General features: G+C 44.0%; 1 protein-coding gene across 2 annotated transcripts in view; it reads left to right on the forward strand.

Annotated features, from left to right (window-relative positions):
• Positions 1 to 17,271, forward strand: part of TAF3 (TATA-box binding protein associated factor 3) — a 133,368-nt gene extending 116,097 nt beyond the window's left edge. For both annotated transcript variants that reach the window (XM_077264503.1, XM_077264502.1), the window contains exons 5-7: positions 7,862 to 8,114; positions 12,908 to 13,014; positions 16,306 to 17,271. In XM_077264503.1, coding sequence (XP_077120618.1) covers positions 7,862 to 8,114; positions 12,908 to 13,014; positions 16,306 to 16,417 — 472 coding nt within the window. In that variant the 3' untranslated portion in view covers positions 16,418 to 17,271. The remainder of the gene's footprint in view (positions 1 to 7,861; positions 8,115 to 12,907; positions 13,015 to 16,305) is intronic.
• The last annotated feature ends 2,107 nt before the right edge of the window (positions 17,272 to 19,378 follow it).

Below are 19,378 nucleotides of genomic sequence, written 5' to 3' on the forward strand. Positions count from 1 at the left end.
TACTAGCCCTTCCGTTCCAGTGCTTGTGCATTGGCGGTCTCTCCCTAAGGATAGATTCACACATACAGTGCTCTCCACTGAGCGCAAAGGTTTCTGTGGGAATCCCAAACTGAAGCCCCGACGGAGCCATTCACTTTAGTGAAGCCATCGAGTCACTTTGGCCAATGTTTGGCCTCCATCCTGGCAGTGTTGATCTTTTTCAGATATGCACAGAAATGTGGCAAACATCTGCACATTTCTGTCCCACTAAGTATTCCATTTATTTTGTTTTTCACCCTCATGCCACTAAGAATGCAGTGGCCAGAAGAGGACAACCCTTTTAAAGGTAACCTGTCATGTAAAAAAGAAACTGTATTACCTGCATGGGGTTAATCTGCAGGTTAAAAGTATTCTGAAGATGTGTGGCTGCCACACTGAGAGCCCAGCAGCCAAGAGGAAATATTCTGAAGATGTGTGGCTGCCACACTGAGAGCCCAGCAGCCAAGAGGAAATATTCTGAAGATGTGTGGCTGCCACACTGAGAGCCCAGCAGCCAAGAGAAAATATTCTGAAGATGTGTGGCTGCCACACTGAGAGCCCAGCAGCCAAGAGGAAATATTCTGAAGATGTGTGGCTGCCACACTGAGAGCCCAGCAGCCAAGAGGAAATATTCTGAAGATGTGTGGCTGCCACACTGAGAGCCCAGCAGCCAAGAGGAAATATTCTGAAGATGTGTGGCTGCCACACTGAGAGCCCAGCAGCCAAGAGAAAATATTCTGAAGATGTGTGGTTGCCACACTGAGAGCCCAGCAGCCAAGAGGAAATTAACTTTTTTTTTTGCCAACAGCCTTTGGCTTTCAGTCGTAGAGGAGTGGCCGGTGCAGCTTCAGTCATCACAAAATACACAGTGAACGGTGGCTGTATCCACGCCCTGGCACTGACTCACTAACTGACAGCCGGCTCAACATTAGAACCGGCTGTCAGTCAGTGGCAGGATGAGGTTATAGCCTCCACTCACTGTGTACTGAGCAATGACTGAAGCCACTCCTCTATGACTGAAAGCCTGAGGCTGCTGGGAGGAATAAAGTAAATTTCCACCTGGCAGAAGCGGTCACATGGTTTCAGAAAACTACACGTTATTAGGTTTTGTTTGTTTTTTTTAAAGACTGGCTCTCTTAAAGTTTGACCATTGTTGAGTCGCAGCTATTTTTATGTGACTTGTGGGCTCAGCCTTAGCCTTGATAAATCAGGCTTACGTACTCCTACACTAAATGTCCATGACGCAATATTCAAAGTAGTAAAATGGGCAATGAATTGACAGTAGAGACTCATGCTTGTAGAAAAGTACAGGCTGGGGTGCTTATTTTTTATTTTATTAGAGGAATGGTTAAAATTTTTCTAAAAAGTAAAAGTGTAGTATTAGTATTATTCCGGTTACTACTTGTACTATTATTTTGCTGGAGTTCCTGTTACTACTATTATCCATGTGGGTTGACGACACAATAAGTGGTGTGTTTTGAACAGGTAACTCTTTGCTTTTCATTGACATAACTGTGAGCTTCTCCATTCGTCGCACTCGCCTGCTTATTCACATGGCAGCCACTACAATGTTTACATCTAGGCAGATAAAGGAGTAGGGATCATTAGACTGCCCCCTATGGTCATATCCAGATTGCCTTTGCCCTTAACCTTGGCTCTTGTAGTGTGTTTGGGCAAGGATGGGTGGCTTCCTATTGACTTGTCAAGCTGTTGGTTTGCATTCCAGTCCAAGCAATTCATGACCTAGTCCATTTAATCCACTGTTATGTGGTGGGGAAACAGGTAAAGGAATCCTGCTGAAAATCCCTCCTTCTGCACGTTTTTATGAATGAGGCCAGTGTGTGCAGCAGTTAGGGCAGCGTGACCAAATCCCCCAGAAAACGTAATGCTAGCAGCATGGGGCTATTGTGGGCCGCAGCTGTGGGCGGTGTTGGTTACTCCGCTAAAGATTGCTCATTCAACAGAAGTGGAATGAATTCAAGAGGACGAAATGATACTGCCGGGGAAGAATGTGGGAGCGCAGACCACTGGATGGGCAGCGCTACACAATGGATTGCTGGCACTGGCTGGCTGTGTTTATTGCTCACTAATGGGCCTCCAAATGATTTTACAATGTGGAATTTAGTGGTTTATTACTTAGAAATGAAAACTGCTAACAGCTGGAGAGCCGCATTAAAGACTGCTGAGTGACTATAGAAAGTGAAAATGGCAGCCGTGTGCTGCACATGGCACTTTAACCCATCAGGTCAGAGTCTGTTCTAAATGGCACCAGCTATGCAGCTGAGACTTTAATAGCAAGTGGCTTACTAGGAGAGGAATGGTATGATTAATGCTCCAATAGGACGCAGTCTGCAGCAGGTAGCAATGAGCTGAAGGCATTTTTGTCTTTATTGGCTACAAAGCCACCGAAATTATTACTGCAGCCTTCTCCAGAAAGCAAGCGCCACAGCAATGGAAATCTAATTACAAGCAGATAAACAGGCTGTCTAATAACGGTGACTGTGACTGCCTCCCTAAGATGACAGATCGCAGCTTTGGTCTTTCCCCTGCCATATTTCACATATGAGGCTCTGGGGAGAAAGTGGTGCTAGGCTCACAGCAGATCTGGGCTGTCTTCTCCCACACTGTAGTTAATATTGATGATGTTGTGTTCTGTTATCGATCCACCGGTAAAGCAGTATATGTGACGCTCCTGTAAAAATATTTGGTGCTGTTTTTTTTTCATGGATTTGTGTCTGCCTTTTCTTCTTCCTCTTTCTCTCTTCCTCTCAATCTCTTTTCCTCAATAACTTTCTTTTCCTCGATGCTTTGGGCTCTTTTTCTCAATCCCTGTTACTCTCTTTTCCTCTATCTTGGGCTCATTTCCTCAAGCCCTCGCGTGCTCTTTTCCTCAGGGCCCCCCCTGCGCGCCCTCTTCCTCGCCCCCAGCCCGCACTCTTTTCCTCAGTCTTCTGACCACAGGGAGAAAAGGAACAATTAAACATTTTTTTTCAAAACATTCCCCCTGACGAAGGCATGTTGCCGAAACGCGCGTAGGGGTTGTGGCACCATTGCCTGGTTCTAGTAAACACTTATTTTCTTGCAGCGAATTATATGTATTCTAACTTCTGTAGCACTACTGAACAAGTCCTATGTTCTTCCACTGTGCACTTTAATGAGTTGGGCATTTTAACATACGGTATGCTGAATCATATTCAGTTTTGGTGTTACAACTTTAAAGATATGAAAATTGTTTGCTGCTGCAGTTAACAGGTTTGCCTGCCATCCTGTGGTGCCACTTATACTCTGGCTCACTACCATATATCTTTGTGGCCCATAATTTTATATGACATTCTAGGTATGATATAAAGTATTGTCTTTAATTCTTTTCTATGAGTGCCCTCTTTTATATGTTTCCCTTCCCATATGGCATTGAACATTATTTACATGAGTCCTATTAGATGCTAGGAGTTACTTAATCCCTTAATTACTGCCGATACGCCTTTTAACGGCCGCAATTAAGGGTACTTATGCCTCCGCACCGCTTTTTAACGGCGCTGAGAAATAAATCTATAGCGCCCCCCAGAGTCAGAATTTGTCCGGGGTCTTGGCTACCGGGGGTCTGGTCGATTTTATCGACTTCAGTGTTGCGATTGTCATTATTAACTGTATAACATAACGGCGACCACAAAAAAAAATTCAGATTTTCCATTTTCTCTGATCGCACATCAGAGGAGAGAGAAATAGGTTTTCCTCATCTCTCATCGCCCCCGCCCCCCCATCCCTGTACCTCTGGTGTCCCTGCAACCTCCCATGAAGTCCCGCCGGCGGCGTCTTGCCATAGAAAATGGCGGGCGCATAAATAGTGCGCCGGCCGACACCTGGCAACAATAGGACATTTTTACTATTGGTTAATTTTGATTACTGTGATAGACCCTATCACAGTGATCAAAATAAAAAAAATAATAAATCAAACCCCCCTTTATCACCCCCTTAGCTAGGTAAAAATAATAAAATACAAAAAAATTATTTCCATTAGGGTTGGGGCTAAAGTTAGGGTTTGGGCTAAAGTTAGGGTTGGGTTAGGGTTGTGGTTATGGTTGGGATTAGGGGTGTGTTAGGGTTAGGTTTGGGGTTAGGGTTATTGTTAGGGTTGGGATTGGGGTTAGGGTTGTGGTTAGACTTAGGGTTATGGTTGGAGTTAGAATTGGGTGGGTTCCACTGTTTAGGTACATCAAGGGGTCTCCAAACGGGACATGATTTCACCCAATTTTGCATTCAAAAAGTCAAATGGTGCTCCCTCCTTTCTGAACCCTGCTATGCACCCAAACAGTGGATTTCCCCCACATATGGGGTATCGGCGTACTCAGGAGAAATTGCACAACAAATTTTGTCATCCATTTTCTCTGATACCCTAGTGAAACTAAAAAAAAATTGGTTTCCAAGTAAATTGTTTGTGAAAAAAGTAAAATGTTCATTTTTTCCTTCCACATTGCTTTAGTTCTCGTGAAGCACCTGAAGGGTTAATAAGCGTCTTGAATGTGGTTTTGCTCACCTTGAGGGGTGCAGTTTTTAGAATGGTGTCACTTTTGGGTATTTTCTTTTATATTGACCCCCCAAACTCACTTCAAATGTGAGGTGGTCCCTAAAAAAAATGGTTTTGTAAATTTTGTTGGAAAAATGAGAAATCTCTGGTCAACTTTTAACCGTAACATAACGTCCTAACAAAAATTATGTCCAAAATTGTGCTGATGTAAAGTAGACATGTGGGAAATGTTATTTATTAACTATTTTGTGTGACATATCTCTCTGATTTAAGTTTTAAAATTGTAAACATTTTCAACATTTTTGCCAAATTTCAATTTTTTTTCATAAATAAACGCAAGTCATATTGAATAAATTTTACCACTAACATGAAGTACAATATGTCACGAAACACAGTCTCAGAATCGGTGGGATCCATTGAAGTGTTCCAGAGCTATAACCTCATACAGTGACATTGGTCAGGATTGTAAAAATTGTCCTGGTCATTAAGTACCAAATTGCCTCACACTAAGGGGTTAATCATTATGCGGTTCTATTTCGCATAATTTCTAGGGATTTACATTTGTTGTATGAATATTTTTTCTGGACTGTCCTGGAATTTCTGGACAGTTGGCACTCTTCCGCCATCATGCAGACAGCCTTGGTCTCCTGAAAATCCGACCCTCTGTTCAGCTGCAATGTGGATTTGATGGAGGTCGGCACACTCTGAGGCCGGCACACTCTGAGGCCGGCACACTCGGAGTCGTAGAATATGAAGCTTGGTGTAAACTATAGTTGACACTAAGGAAGAGAACAGGAAGCGCTGTAACTGCTGGGGTTACACTGTTTAGGAATTTGTTTTGCTGCCAGCCAGAGATCTTTTCTGAGGAAGGAAGTATTGAATTAGCAAATATTTGTAATGTGTTTAATGTAAGAAGCTGAAAGACTTAGATGCCCCTTCATCTTCGAGATAAAAGTTATCAGCACTAAATGGGCCTCTATTAATGTTCATTTGAGTAGTTCCCACATGTCAACTTAAAGACTCCACAGTGTATTCAGGAATTTATTTTTATGTCTGTTCAGTATATTTTTAATATTTTTCTAAGCATGTATAATGTGAGTGTTATTTTGCAGAGAAAATTCTTATTACTTGGACCCCAAGTGGTTAATCTGAAACTGTTTGGTACTGCGGATACGCGCACTCTAGGGGATAGGAATCTTTGCTCACCTTTGTATGGGTGATGTACATGTGTCATGGATTTCTACTGTCCTACCCCACTCTGCTTGGTACTGTGATATCAGACTGATCCTGCAGCACAGTTATATGCTATGCCCATTATTCCATTTTTATTTATTATATTTATTTTATTTTTTTGTGGGTGGGGTAGAGCCTAACAAAATCTCAATGTTTATAAATCATGCTAAAAAAAATGTGCCATCAGCGAGCCTTTACATCTGTAATGCTACCTTCCGCTGAACGTAATATGAAAAATTAAATAATTGTCCATGTTTTCCACTGATACACTAGTGGGAGCAGCCACTCGCATTTGCCTGCAGCAGCAATAGTAATGCTGCCTGGCATTCTGCTTGCTGTAAATGTACTGCCGGCACTGCTCCCAGTACTGAGACGTCACTCCTCACCTCCCCTTCTGGGTGTTAGGAGAAGGAAGGTGGAAGATCACATTTGGGATCACAGTGCAGAGACACTTTGTTGGCGACTAATATGTCATACTTTGGACAGCATTTTTTACTAGTATCACTGGTGGATAGAGGTATGCAGCGAGGCACACAGAGCTGACGGACTCCCAGCAGTGTATTCATTCAGGTGCTACCTCGCTCACATCTGGAGAAATAACTCTGCTGTGGCACCTTGTTAGCTCCTGGGTGCCTCCCTGAGCTGTGCCTCTATACACTGCTGTGGCCCTTGTCCGCTCCTGGGTGCCTCCCTGAGCTGCGCCTCTATACACTGCTGTGGCACCTTGTTAGCTCCTGGGTGCCTCCCTGAGCTGCGCCTCTATACACTGCTGTGGCCCTTGTCAGCTCCTGGGTGCCTCCCTGAGCTGCACCACTGTACACTGCTGTGGCCCTTGTCAGCTCCTGTACACTTCCCTGAGCTGCGCCACTATACACTGCTGTGGCACCTTGTTAGCTCCTGGGTGCCTCCCTGAGCTGCGCCACTATACACTGCTGTAGCACCTTGTTAGCTCCTGGGTGCCTCCCTGAGCTGCGCCTCTATACACTGCTGTGGCACCTTGTTAGCTCCTGGGTGCCTCCCTGAGCTGCGCCTCTATACACTGCTGTGGCACCTTGTTAGCTCCTGGGTGCCTCCCTGAGCTGCGCCTCTATACACTGCTGTGGCACCTTGTTAGCTCCTGGGTGCCTCCCTGAGCTGCGCCTCTATACACTGCTGTGGCACCTTGTTAGCTCCTGGGTGCCTCCGTGAGCTGCGCCTCTATACACTGCTGTGGCACCTTGTTAGCTCCTGGGTGCCTCCGTGAGCTGCGCCTCTATACACTGCTGTGGCCCTTGTCAGCTCCTGGGCGCCTCCCTGAGCTGCACCACTATACACTGCTGTGGCCCTTGTCAGCTCCTGTACACTTCCCTGAGCTGCGCCACTGTACACTGCTGCGGCACTTGTCAGCTCCTGGGTGCCTCCTTGAGTTGCGCCACTATACACTGCTGTGGCACTTGTCAGCTCCTGGGTGCCTCCCTGAGCTGCACCACTATACACTGCTGTGGCCCTTCTCAGCTCCTGTACACTTCCCTGAGCTGCGCCACTATACACTGCTGTGGCACTTGTCAGCTCCTGGGTGCCTCGATGAGCTGCGCCAATGTACACTGCTGCGGCACTTCTACAATCACCTCCTCATTGTACAAGACCTATAATACAGAAAGCTGTCACATTTGCTTCCAGTTATAGGTCCTTGGGGCAGCGGGTTAATTTAGCTCAATGCTTTGCGCTGGGCTACAAAAACCTTGTGCCAGTTTCTCCTTACACTTTTGAACTTCGCATGCCAGGGCCTATAAGACGAGGTCCGTGCCAGTCCTTACTCTCCTATGCTTTGTGTGTGCCAGATTTGCTTTCTGTAAGTGTCGTGCAGTGACACATTATACACAGGCAAATATTAATGGCAGCCCTCCCCCCATGACAGTAAAAAATATATATATTGCAAAAGGTAGTTTAGTATTTTTATTATTTTTTTAAAGATGTAACAAATAATTGATATTAATTAAAATTGTGATCCGTTCCCTTTAAGCATTGTGCTACACACAATCTAGAACTGTGCTAGTCTGTTATTTAGCTGACCTTTTTGTGTGTTTTCTCCCTTCCTCTTTTCAGAGTTATCAGTAAAGTGGTATCTGCTCCAGATGCCAAAGCTGCTCCTCCACCATCCTTGCCTAAATCTCCTCTGCCCGCCCCATCTCCGGCTCCTGCACCAGTTCTTGTCGTCCCACCTCCTGTGCCGGCACCCCCTGCACCAGCGGCAGCATCGCCAGCCCCGAATCCAACTCCGCCTGCTCCTGGGCCAAATGCTGGCAACTCTAAAACTCCGTATAGAAGTGTTGTCACCGAGACGGTCAGTACTTATGTGGTAAGTGCAATCCTTTTCCTTAGTATTTTCCGAATATTTGAGAATGTTTTTTCTTCATCTCTGTCTCCTTCTGGATTTTTAAGTCGTTTCCAGTTGTTGAGCATTTTATGTTGCACCCCAACACTACTTCAGATATGAGGTCACAATACAAATAATGGTTCAGCGTTCTTTGATGGGTGCAAAAATGGGTGCAGGATTGAGGCCATTACTTTTTACTAAAAAGATTGATGGTTCAGCTCATCAATGCATCATGGGAAAGAAAGTCCAACAAACAGGGCTATTGACATGGAGCAAAAATTGTAATGTTGGTCCTAATTGGTCTTACAGTATGTCTTTCGTGTTTACCCCTAAAAAGCTGCTGCTATATATAGTTTGTCACAAAAGTGAGTACACCCCTTACATTTTAGTAAATATTTTATTATATATTTTCATAGGACAACACTGAAGATCTGACACTGATACAATGTAAAGTGGTCAGTGTCCAGCTTGTGTAACAGTGTAAATTTGGTGTGCCCTCTAAATAACGCAACACCCAGCCATTAATGTCTAAAAAGCTGGAAACTAAAAAGAGTACTCCCCTAAATGAAAACTACCAAATTGTGCCAAAAGTGTCACTATTTTGTGTGGTCACCATTAACTTCCAGTATTGCCTTGACACTCTTTAGACATGGAGTTCACTAGAGCGTCACAGGATGTCCCTGGAATCATTTCTCCATGATGACATCATGGAGCTGGTGGATGATAGACCTTGCACTCCTCCACCTTCCGTTTGAGGATGACCCGCAGATGCTAAATAGGGTTTAGGTTTGGAGACATGCTTGGCCAGTCCTGCACCTTTACCCTCAGTTTTCGCTAATCTTGGTCCAGGCCTTTCTTCTTATTGCGATGCCGCCTCCCTTCTTGCTTCGTCTGTATGACACGTTCATCTTTCCCGGCGCCTGCGCACTGCAGTACTTTACTCTTCCCTGCTCAGGGCAGATAAGTACGTCTGCAGGAGCGCGATGCCGGGGATCCTGTGTGGATGAGGTAGGGTCGCGTCATCCACACAAAGCAAGGAGGACGGCTATCATTAGAAGATGGGAAGTGTCAGATCAAGAACATCAACTCCCCTTGAATCGGACCGCCCCGCAGGTGAGTATAATAAAAGGTCTTTTCTAGTCTTGCAGGTCGGGTTGGGGGCAGATATATAGCATTATAGAATTATGTACGGTATATCAGCCCGGAAAAGTGGTGGCCAAAACTCATATAATTGCCAAACCTGCTGAAAGGTTCGCTTTAACCCCGTGTGCATAAAACTTAATAATCACCGAGGCTCTGTAAATGTGGGGATGAATGCCTTTGGCTAGGGTCACATTGCGTTAGGGCAGTCCGTTTAGCGCATAGCGCTACGGACTGCGCTAACGCAATGTTCCAAAAGGGATCGCGTTAGCCGATCCCGCTAGCGCAGATCCCCGATCTGCGCTAGCGAGGAACGGACCGCGAACGCTGCTTGCAGCGTTCGTGGGACGTCACTCAAATGACGGCACATCGCTAGCGCACGCCCAATGTGGGCGGGTGCTAGCGATGCATTCACCATTACAGGCAATGGTGGCGTTAACGAACTACGTTACACCGCGTTATGCCGCGGTGTAACGTAGTCCGTTAAACGCGGTCACATAACGCAATGTGACCCTAGCCTTTGGGAATAATTGTTGTTTTCAGCACTTATTTGTGCTGACTTGCCCCTTAGGGTACCGTCACACTCAGCAACTTTCCAACGATCACGACCAGCGATACGACCTGGCCGTGATCGTTGGAAAGTCCTTGTGTGGTCGCTGGGGAGCTGTCACACAGACAGCTCTCCAGCGACCAACGATGCCGAAGTCCCCGGGTAACCAGGGTAAACATCGGGTTACTAAGCGCAGGGCAGCGCTTAGTAACCCGATGTTTACCCTGGTTACCATTGTAAATGTAAAAAAACAACACATACTCACATTCCGGTGCCTGTCACGTCCCCGGGCGTCCGCTTCCCTGCACTCCTCCTGCATCCTGTGTAAGCGCGGCCGTAAAGCAGAGCGGTGACGTCACCGCTGTGCTCTGATGTACGGCCGGCCGGCGCTGACACAGGATGCAGGAGGAGTGCAGGGAAGCGGACGCCCGGGGACGTGACAGGCACCGGAATGTAAGTATGTAGCGTTTTTTTTTTTTACATTTACAATGGTAACCAGGGTAAACATCGGGTTACTAAGCGTGGCCCTGCGCTTAGTAACCCGATATTTACCCTGGTTACCAGTGAAGACATCGCTGCATCGGCGTCACACACGTCGATGCAGCGATGTCAGCGAGTGATCCAGCGACGAAAGAAAGTTCCAAACGATCTGCTACGACGTACGATTCTCAGCGGGGTCCCTGATCGCAGTAGCGTGTCAGACACAGCGAGATCGTAACGATATCGCTGGAACGTCACGGATAGTGCCGTCGTAGCGACCAAAGTGCCACTGTGAGACGGTACCCTTAGTGTAGTCCAGCTTGTAGTATGAGCTGCCTCAGCCCTCATCTCCAGTTACAACAGTGGAAATGTTAATTCTAGGTGGCAGAGCACTGGATCTGGTCAATTATCCAGTGTGAATGGGACTTGTCTTCTGGTTTTGTTTCAATTGGATTTTCATTCCGAGTGACAGCGATGTCATAAAGTAAATGGAAAGTTACTGAGTAACAACATGTTCTACCCTTGATCTTATCAGCAAGTTGAACTGGAGACTTTAGCTAATAAGTAAGGATGCAATAAAACTGAAAGCCTTACATCTTGTGCATATGTAATTGCTAGGACTGTGGGGTAACCTCTGTACATCTAGGCTGACCCTCTTGTCAGGTTACTGTAAAGTAAGTTCCCACTGGGTGGAATAATCCATAGAATATCCACATGAAAATCTGCAAGTGTAACACATGAATCTTGCTGCAGATTTCATCCCATTACCTTTAAAGGGGTGAAATCTACAGTAAAAAATCCAAAACTGATATTGTCATGCTGTAGATTTAAAAAACCTCACCACAAGTCTATTCCTACATATTAATTCCTGAACATGTAAGGATTTGTTCATATCTCATGTACATGGATGGTACTGTAATCTGAGGCAGATGTTCTGTAGCAAATCTACCCAAAACCTTTTAAAGAGTTATTCCCATATTTTATGATGCTTAAATTTGCAAGGTGCTTGTGAATACAAGCAAGTTTATAATTTTATTTGGGCTGTTCTCCAGAAATCTTATATTTGTATTCTTTATTGATTATTGCCTCGGCAACCATCCACCACTGCTGTCTACCAGCCGTGGCCAAACAGGCGAGTACTTAGGTGTAGTGACCTCAGAAGCATTGCTTGAGACTAGCCGTGATCTCTAGAGCCCACTGTTGGCTCCTGATCCCAGCCAGCTTCCGCTCCCTTGCACATCCAGCACTACAGAAGAAAAGCTGTACAGTATCATCAGATTGTTGGAGCTACCAATCGGTTAGGAACATCCGCCCACCAGTCATTGAGAAACTGGGAGGCTGGGGAGCTGTGTGCTCCTGCAGACAGAAGAGAGAGCTTGATTCTCAGTTTTGCATATTTCTTGCTACAATAAAAAACTGAAGTATGTGGATCAGTTTTCATGCAAATGTAACATCTATTATTCGTTCATGAATGAACACATTTTGGGCGATGGTCTCGCATGTCTGTTGGGATGTTTACATTCAGGGGGCATTCAAGTCTGAGGATTTACAGCTGTATGCTGGACAAGCTGGCTAGACTAAGACTCAATGGAACTGGGCTTGTCCATGGGGAGGGCTGACAAGTGATCGATACGAATTTGCAAAATATTAGCTGACACTTTGTGGATAATGTTGAAAGCCTTTGACGGAGACGTGACATCTCCCCTGACACGGCTGTCTGACCAAATACTATGTTCTAAAGCAGGTTTCCTGGTTTTCTTGTGCTGTTGCTTTATTATTCCTCCTGCAATGACTGAACTTACAACTGGGTGTTACATTCTGTTGATGGAATGTATTCCTATTGTCTGACACTGTCCAATCTATGTTGATCGTGTCAGTTTACAAGGACTTGCCTCCATAAGGTAACGCTCAGGTGTCAATTCATTAGTTTCCAAGAGAAATAGGACAAATTTCTAAGGAATGTTCTTTTAAATAAATCCAAAAAAGGCATGTCCATAGTGGTGACAATAAAGGCCCCCATACACATTAGATAGTTGTCGTCCGTTCGATCCTTTGGCCGATTGTTCGGCCGGCAGCCATTTCACCTGGCTCCTCCCATTCAAAGGAACATTCGTTTGGCCAAAGGGATTCAGAAGCCTCTGCTGATGTCACATCTACAGAGCGGAGGTTTCTTTTCAGCTCCACTCTGTCAACTGGGCGGGACTTGTAATATTCTGATTGACAGGCGGCTCCCCGCTGCCTAATTGGGGGAGCCAGCTGTCAATCAGAATGACATCTGAAGCCACGTCAGCAGAGCAGCTGAATCCCAGGCAGGAGCAGTCTGTGACCACCATGTGCCAGGGAAGAATGGCGCTGGGCACAACAGGCAGGAAAGCTTAAATTTCCTGCCTGTCAGTGCTTTTGCACATTTTTTGTTTTTCCATAAGTTCCCAAATATATCGTTTGTTTCTTCATCGGGGATCCCAGCTGTCGCCCCTCTCTCCCTCCAATTAATGAGAAAGCTAGTACCGATCGCCTATAACTTCCTTTGTCTCGTGTTGTCTTTGGCTCAGTCTGGAATGGTAATGTGACTGGATACTTGTTCACCTGTTAATCTTTTTTGCAGATCCGCGATGAGTGGGGGAATCAGATATGGATCTGTCCAGGTTGTAATAAGCTCGATGATGGCAGTCCAATGATTGGATGTGATGGATGCGATGACTGGTATCATTGGTAAGCTAATTATATTTTATGCTTTTTGCCATATGGGCTTTGCCATAGTAACACACATTTTGTGAAAAGCTATCCAAACATTAGCGGGGTACTCGATATAATATGAGGATAGATGTACTCGCTAGACGCATGTATCTATTATTGAATCGCATGGTGTTTTTCATAGACTTTGTAGACATCTTCCACTACTTGTGAATAATTGGTCCTTTTACTATTGTGTTTAACCATTTCACTGCCTGGGGTTTTTTGACATTTTTCTGCCTCTGGTAGCCAAGACAAGATTTAGAACTTTTGACATGAACAAATAAAATCTAAATTACAAAATAATAATTTAATATTCACAAACCCCCTTACCTTTGTTTTCTGAAACTAGACACTTGACAAATTGTCAAAATGCCACTTGGCACTTTGATGCAAAATACCATCAAGGTGCCTGCGTGTATAATGTGATGTATTTTCCACAAGGAGAAATAGGAGAAAAATACCCCACAATTTACCTTATTTCTGCCAAGCATGGCCATACCCTACATGTCATCGCACTCTGCTTATTGGACGGAAATGTTTGCTGGATTTGCTTTCCTTTGCCATATTGCATTTGCCGAACCCTCCCAGAAGTGAACCCATTTTGGAAACTACAGCCCTCGAGGAATCCATCTAGGGAAGTAGTGAACATTTTAACCTTACAGGTGGTCCACAGATTTTTTTTTTTAAAGAGGTCCACTAGTTTAGCATTGATAACCTCTCCTTAGGATAAGTCATCAATGTCTGATCTGTTAGAACCCGGCACCCCCGCCGATGAGCTGTTACTGGTGGCAGTGGCCGCTGACTGAAGGTATGCCGATACAGATAGCAGCTGATCGGCGGGGGGGGGGGGGGGGTGCCAAGTGTCGGAGTCCAACAGGTCAGACATTGATGACCTATACTAAGGAGAGGTCATCGATGCTAAAGTAGTGGACAACCTCTTTAACCATTGGCCTGTGAAAATTAAAAAAGGGAAAAAAGTTTACTACATCATGTAGACTTGGCTAAAAAAAAAATTAATTTCTACAAGCAGTAATAAGAAAAAAATTGTTATACTTCATTACTCAATTTTCTCTAAGTATGGGAATACCCTATATCTGGTCATAAAGTGGGCACACGGCGAGGGTTAGCAGGAAGGAGCGCCATGTGGAGCACAAATTTTGCAGGATTTATTTTCAGTCACAATATTGCATTTGCTGAACCTCTGAGGTATTAGTACAGAAGGACCCACTAACCCCCTCCCCCCCCCAAAAAAAAAAAAAAAAAGTGAGACCGTTTTGGAAACTACCCATCAATTAATTTATCAAGGGGCATCATGATCATTTTTGCCCCAAAAGTGTCTTCAAGAAATTAATGTGCTGCAGATGGCAAAAAATTAAAATTGCTGGGGTTTTTTGTTGTTTTTTCTGCTAATGAAGGTCTATTTTTATTAATCAATAGCTGTGTGGTTTATCAACTTTATTCTGTGGGTCAGCTGGGTAATTCCTCCTCAGCTTTTGATAACTAATTTGCTATGAAATGCATGCTTTAATGAAGTTTTCTTATTTTCCCTTAACTAGTATACTGTGAATTTATAATTGCTCCCCATATGTGCAAATCTCCCAAGTAAAGAGCTTGCTCAGAGTCGAGATACCTGAAAATCTCTTGGTCAGACTCCGCATTTATAAACACGATGCTTATTCTGCACCTTAAAATATACAGATACTGGTCAGGAAGCTAAGAGGCTTTGTTTATCTGCACTGTGCAAGCCGAAGTAATACTGATTGACAGGAAACGTAAACTTGCCGAGATTGACCAGAGATCAGCCGCCCCCTGTTTTAATTCTGCATTCGGTATAGCGCAATGTGCTGCTGTTCTGGGCTGGCGAAGAGCATTACCCTGCGTGCAGCATCCTAGGAGCAGCTACCGTAGGAATTGTGCTTACAGGTCCTGTCACTTCACACAAATACCAATTTTTTGCCACTATTCAACTGAATCTGGTGATTTTTCACATTTCTTTTTCTTATGTCCTGAGATTTGGCTTGTTCTCCTTTTTTTCTATATCTTTTTTTTTTATGCCCCATATGTAAACCCAGTTTTGTTAGTCAAGGAGGGTTTTCCCACCAACAAAGTTCATTTTAATCAGTAGATCTTGGAATAATAATAATTTCCACATTTGGATGTGTATAAATAAAATGTTCCTGTGCTGAGGTAATCCTATAAATGTGCACCTGCTGTGTACTGTGTAATGGCTGTGTCTGACTGTGCAAGGACATGGTCTGATAATACCACAGCTCCTGGGCAGTGGAGGAGGCAAGAGTATACTGACATTAGAGCAGAGGACCACAGCTGATTCTTTTTGTGAGATAAAGCATTTCCTTGCCTTTTTCGAAATAATGTTTTACCTCAAAGAAAGAATCATTTGTGATCCCCTGCTGTAATGTCTGTATAGTTTTTTTTATCCCATCCCCCCAGTGGTGTTGTGTGAGACATAACTCAAACAGCTTGAAAATGTCGGCCGCTGCAGACCCGAAAGATAAAGGAGAAGAAACCATGGAGAAATGGGGTTCAGTGCTTGCTGAGGAGACCAGTAAATGAAACCACGAGACTAAGAATATTTCTGTGCGGTTTATCATCAACAAACCTCTTCACCAGGACAAACCTTTATGAAGGCGTTTGTTTGACTTTGAGGCGTATTGACGATAAACCGCACAGAAATATCCTTGAGCTCCTGGTTTCATCTACTGGTGTTTTCCACAACAACTAATCCTCCAGTCATAATCTCCTGTTGATATCAAATACTGATTGTATTGAAATTACAGCACACAGCCTAGTAAGTGACACCTCACTGGATTCAGGCTCTCTGCCTCTTCATTATGCTTCTCACCGTTAAAATGGCAAAACCTGCACAGATTCCCTTTGATCTCAAATACATTTGGACCCCTCATGGCTTCAGTCCTAATGATCTCATCCCCCGGCCCATGATTGTACTGTCCACCTATGATCACCTTGTATATAACTAGTTAGCGCTCCTTGAACTGCCGCTGTTGGTTCCTCTGTGTGGGCCCTAAACGTCAGCTGCTTGTTGAGGTTCTGCCTTCTGAATGATGCATTGCTAATCTTGGCTGGTGAACGTCCATGTATCCCTATAATGTCTGCTTGTTCCTTACCTTCATGAAGCCTTTTACTACTTCGGCGGCTCACTTCTTCTCTCGAGTGCTTATGCGCTCTGTATTGTGTAGTCTCACTCTTCTATCTTGTTCTTAGTTTTTCAATCTGTTTCTTTTTCAGGCCTTGTGTTGGATTAACAGCAGAGCCAGAAGTAGATCAGTGGTTTTGTACAAAGTGTGACAGCAAGAAGAAAGATAAAAAGCACAAGAAAAGGAAGCACAAAGCTCACTGAGACTTTCCAGGGACCGTTTATTGGGGCTTAAATAGTTTGTGCATCTACTGGAGGAGCTTACTGCTTGGTCATGCTTCCTTTTGCACGGTGACGCAAGTAGCAGGTCTTGGCGTAAGATCGAGAACATCCACGTGAAGCTCCACCACAAGCCACGGAGAGACAGTGCGCTGCAATCTTTCTTCAGTTTCCGTGCCAGCCCTATTTTCCCTGTATCATAGATGGACTTCATCTCCACAAGTTGATCTTGTAGCCCACTTGATAAATAATCTGTAAAATGTAGTGAATGATTTTTAAAAATGAAAAAAAAAGACTCTGATGGGACTGCACCCATTTCGCTTTGAACATATTAGCTGTACTGGATGATAATTGTATAAAAATCTGTACTATTCCCGTACCAATACATGTGTCAAGTTCATATTTTGTTATAAAAATATATAAATCTGCTTTTTCAACTTCATGGGTTTTTGTTTCCTTTTGTCCTAATATAAATAAATGATCCCTGCTTTGTGAAAGATATATATTTTTAAAGAAAAATGTTTCTACGCTATCCACTTCTTTCCTGCCCATTATTTGTATTTGTAATATATTTTAGATTTTTTTTTAAATAAACCATATGTCTATACATCAGTGTGCACGTGCTTGACATTTCTTGGATTCATAGTCCCTTAGCGTTTTGCACTGACTTGGGTGCAGATTCCCAATTAGGACATGAGACCAGTATAGTTGTATAAAGCCCAGCTATGTGCTTTTGTGTCAGCTTATTTTACACTGCTGCTTATAGCAGCACTGCTGATGTGTTATCTTTCATCTGTAAGTATGTTTTGTATATATTAAAGGTGTGCCTGAAACCTGCAGTCTGCTGTCATTTCTATGTTTTATCGGAGTTTGTTGCAGAAATTGTTGGAAAATCTCTTGCTTGCAGCACCCTGTTCACATTAGGCCATGTGCACACGTTCAGCATTTTTCGCGTTTTTTTCGCGTTTTTTCGCTATAAAAACGCGAAAAAAACGCTAACATATGTCTCCCATTATTTTCAGTGTATTCCGCATTTTTTTGTGCAAATGTAGCCTTTTTTTCCGCGAAAAAATCGCATCGCGGAAAAAAAAGCAACATGTTCATTAAAATGCGGAATTGCAGGGGATTCCGCACACCTAGGAGTGCATTGATCTGCTTACTTCCCGCACGGGGCTGTGCACACCATGCGGGAAGTAAGCAGATTATGTGCGGTTGGTACCCAGGGCGGAGGAGAGGAGACTCTCCTCCACGCACTGGGCACCATATAAGTGGTCAAAAAAAAATTAAAATAAAAAAGTCATATACTCACCTTCGATGTCTTCCCGCCTCTCTGCTGCATGCTGCCGCTTCGGTTTCTATAGCTGGTGTGCGGTGAAGGACCTGCGATGACGTCACGGTCTTGTGATTGGTCGAGACCGGTCATGTGACCGCTCACATGACCGCGACGTCATGGAAGGTCCTGAACCACACCGGCATTTATAGGAACGGACGCCTGCAGGTGAGTATAACCATTTTTTTAATTTTTTTTTATTATTTTTAAACATTCTATCTTTTACTATAGATGCTGCATAGGCATACCCTAAGGGTATGTGCACACGTCCGGATTTCTTGCAGAAATTTCCTGAAGAAAACCGGAAATTTTCTGCAAGAAATCCGCATTTTTTTTTTTTTTGCGTTTTTTTTCCGGTTTTTTTCTCATTTTTTTAGCATTCTGCAAGCGTAATTAGCTTGCAGAATGCTAAAGTTTTCCAAGCGATCTGTAGCATCGCTTGGAAAACTGACTGACAGGTTGGTCACACTTGTCAAACATAGCGTTTGACAAGTGTGACCATCTTTTTATTATAGATGCTGCCTATGCCACATCTATAGTAAAAGATAGAATGTTTAAAAATAATAAAAAAAATGGTTATACTCACCTGCAGGCGTCCGTTCCTATAAATGCCGGTGTGGTTCAGGACCTTCCATGACGTCGCGGTCACGTGAGCGGTCACATGACCGGTCTCGACCAATCACAAGACCGTGACGTCATCGCAGGTCCTTCACCGCACACCAGCTATAGAAACCGAAGCGGCAGCATGCAGCTGAGAGGCGGGAAGACATCGAAGGTGAGTATATGACTATTTTTTATTTTAATTCTTTTTTTTGACCAATTATATGGTGCCCAGTCCGTGGAGGAGAGTCTCCTCTCCTCCACCCTGGGTACCAACCGCACATAATCTGCTTACTTCCCGCATGGTGTGCACAGCCCCGTGCTGGAAGTAAGCAGATCAATGCACTCCTAGGTGTGCGGAATCCCCTGCAATTCCACATGTTCATTAAAATGTTGCTTTTTTTTCCGCGATGCGATTTTTTCACGGAAAAAAAGGCTACATTTGCACAAAAAATGCGGAATACACTGAAAATAATGGGAGGCATATGTTAGCGTTTTTTTCGCGTTTTTATCACGTTTTTATAGTGAAAAAAACGCAAAAAATACTGAACGTGTGCACATGGCCTTAAAGTAAATTCAAAAGAGTGTTACTTTATCAGTAGTCCCCCAGGATATATTATTTAGCTAGGATTAGTTGTTCCTGTTTATCTGAAAATGCATGGTATTCTTCTACTCAGTTGGGTAATGTGAATTCATGGTGACCCCCTGAGAAATACATAGGATTATTTTCTCTGTAGAGAGGCGTCACCATCTCTATCACCAGAACTTACTGTTGCATAGACTTTACTACTGAAGTTCGGGAAGAATGTGGGGACAGAAACTGTTATCAGAGTTAATGATGATGACTACACAGCTCCTCTCACACATTTATAATGTTGAAGATCACTCTTCAGCTATCCATAGGTGTATATATATAATTTGTTAGTTTATTTAGGAGAATCTAAAGGGCAGGATAATCATAGTGTCCCCTCAGCAGGCAGAGCTGTTACTGATTTTGGCTGTATTGAAAAGAATCT

Source organism: Ranitomeya variabilis, chromosome 5, assembly GCF_051348905.1.
Source record: "Ranitomeya variabilis isolate aRanVar5 chromosome 5, aRanVar5.hap1, whole genome shotgun sequence".
NCBI lineage: Eukaryota > Metazoa > Chordata > Amphibia > Anura > Dendrobatidae > Ranitomeya > Ranitomeya variabilis.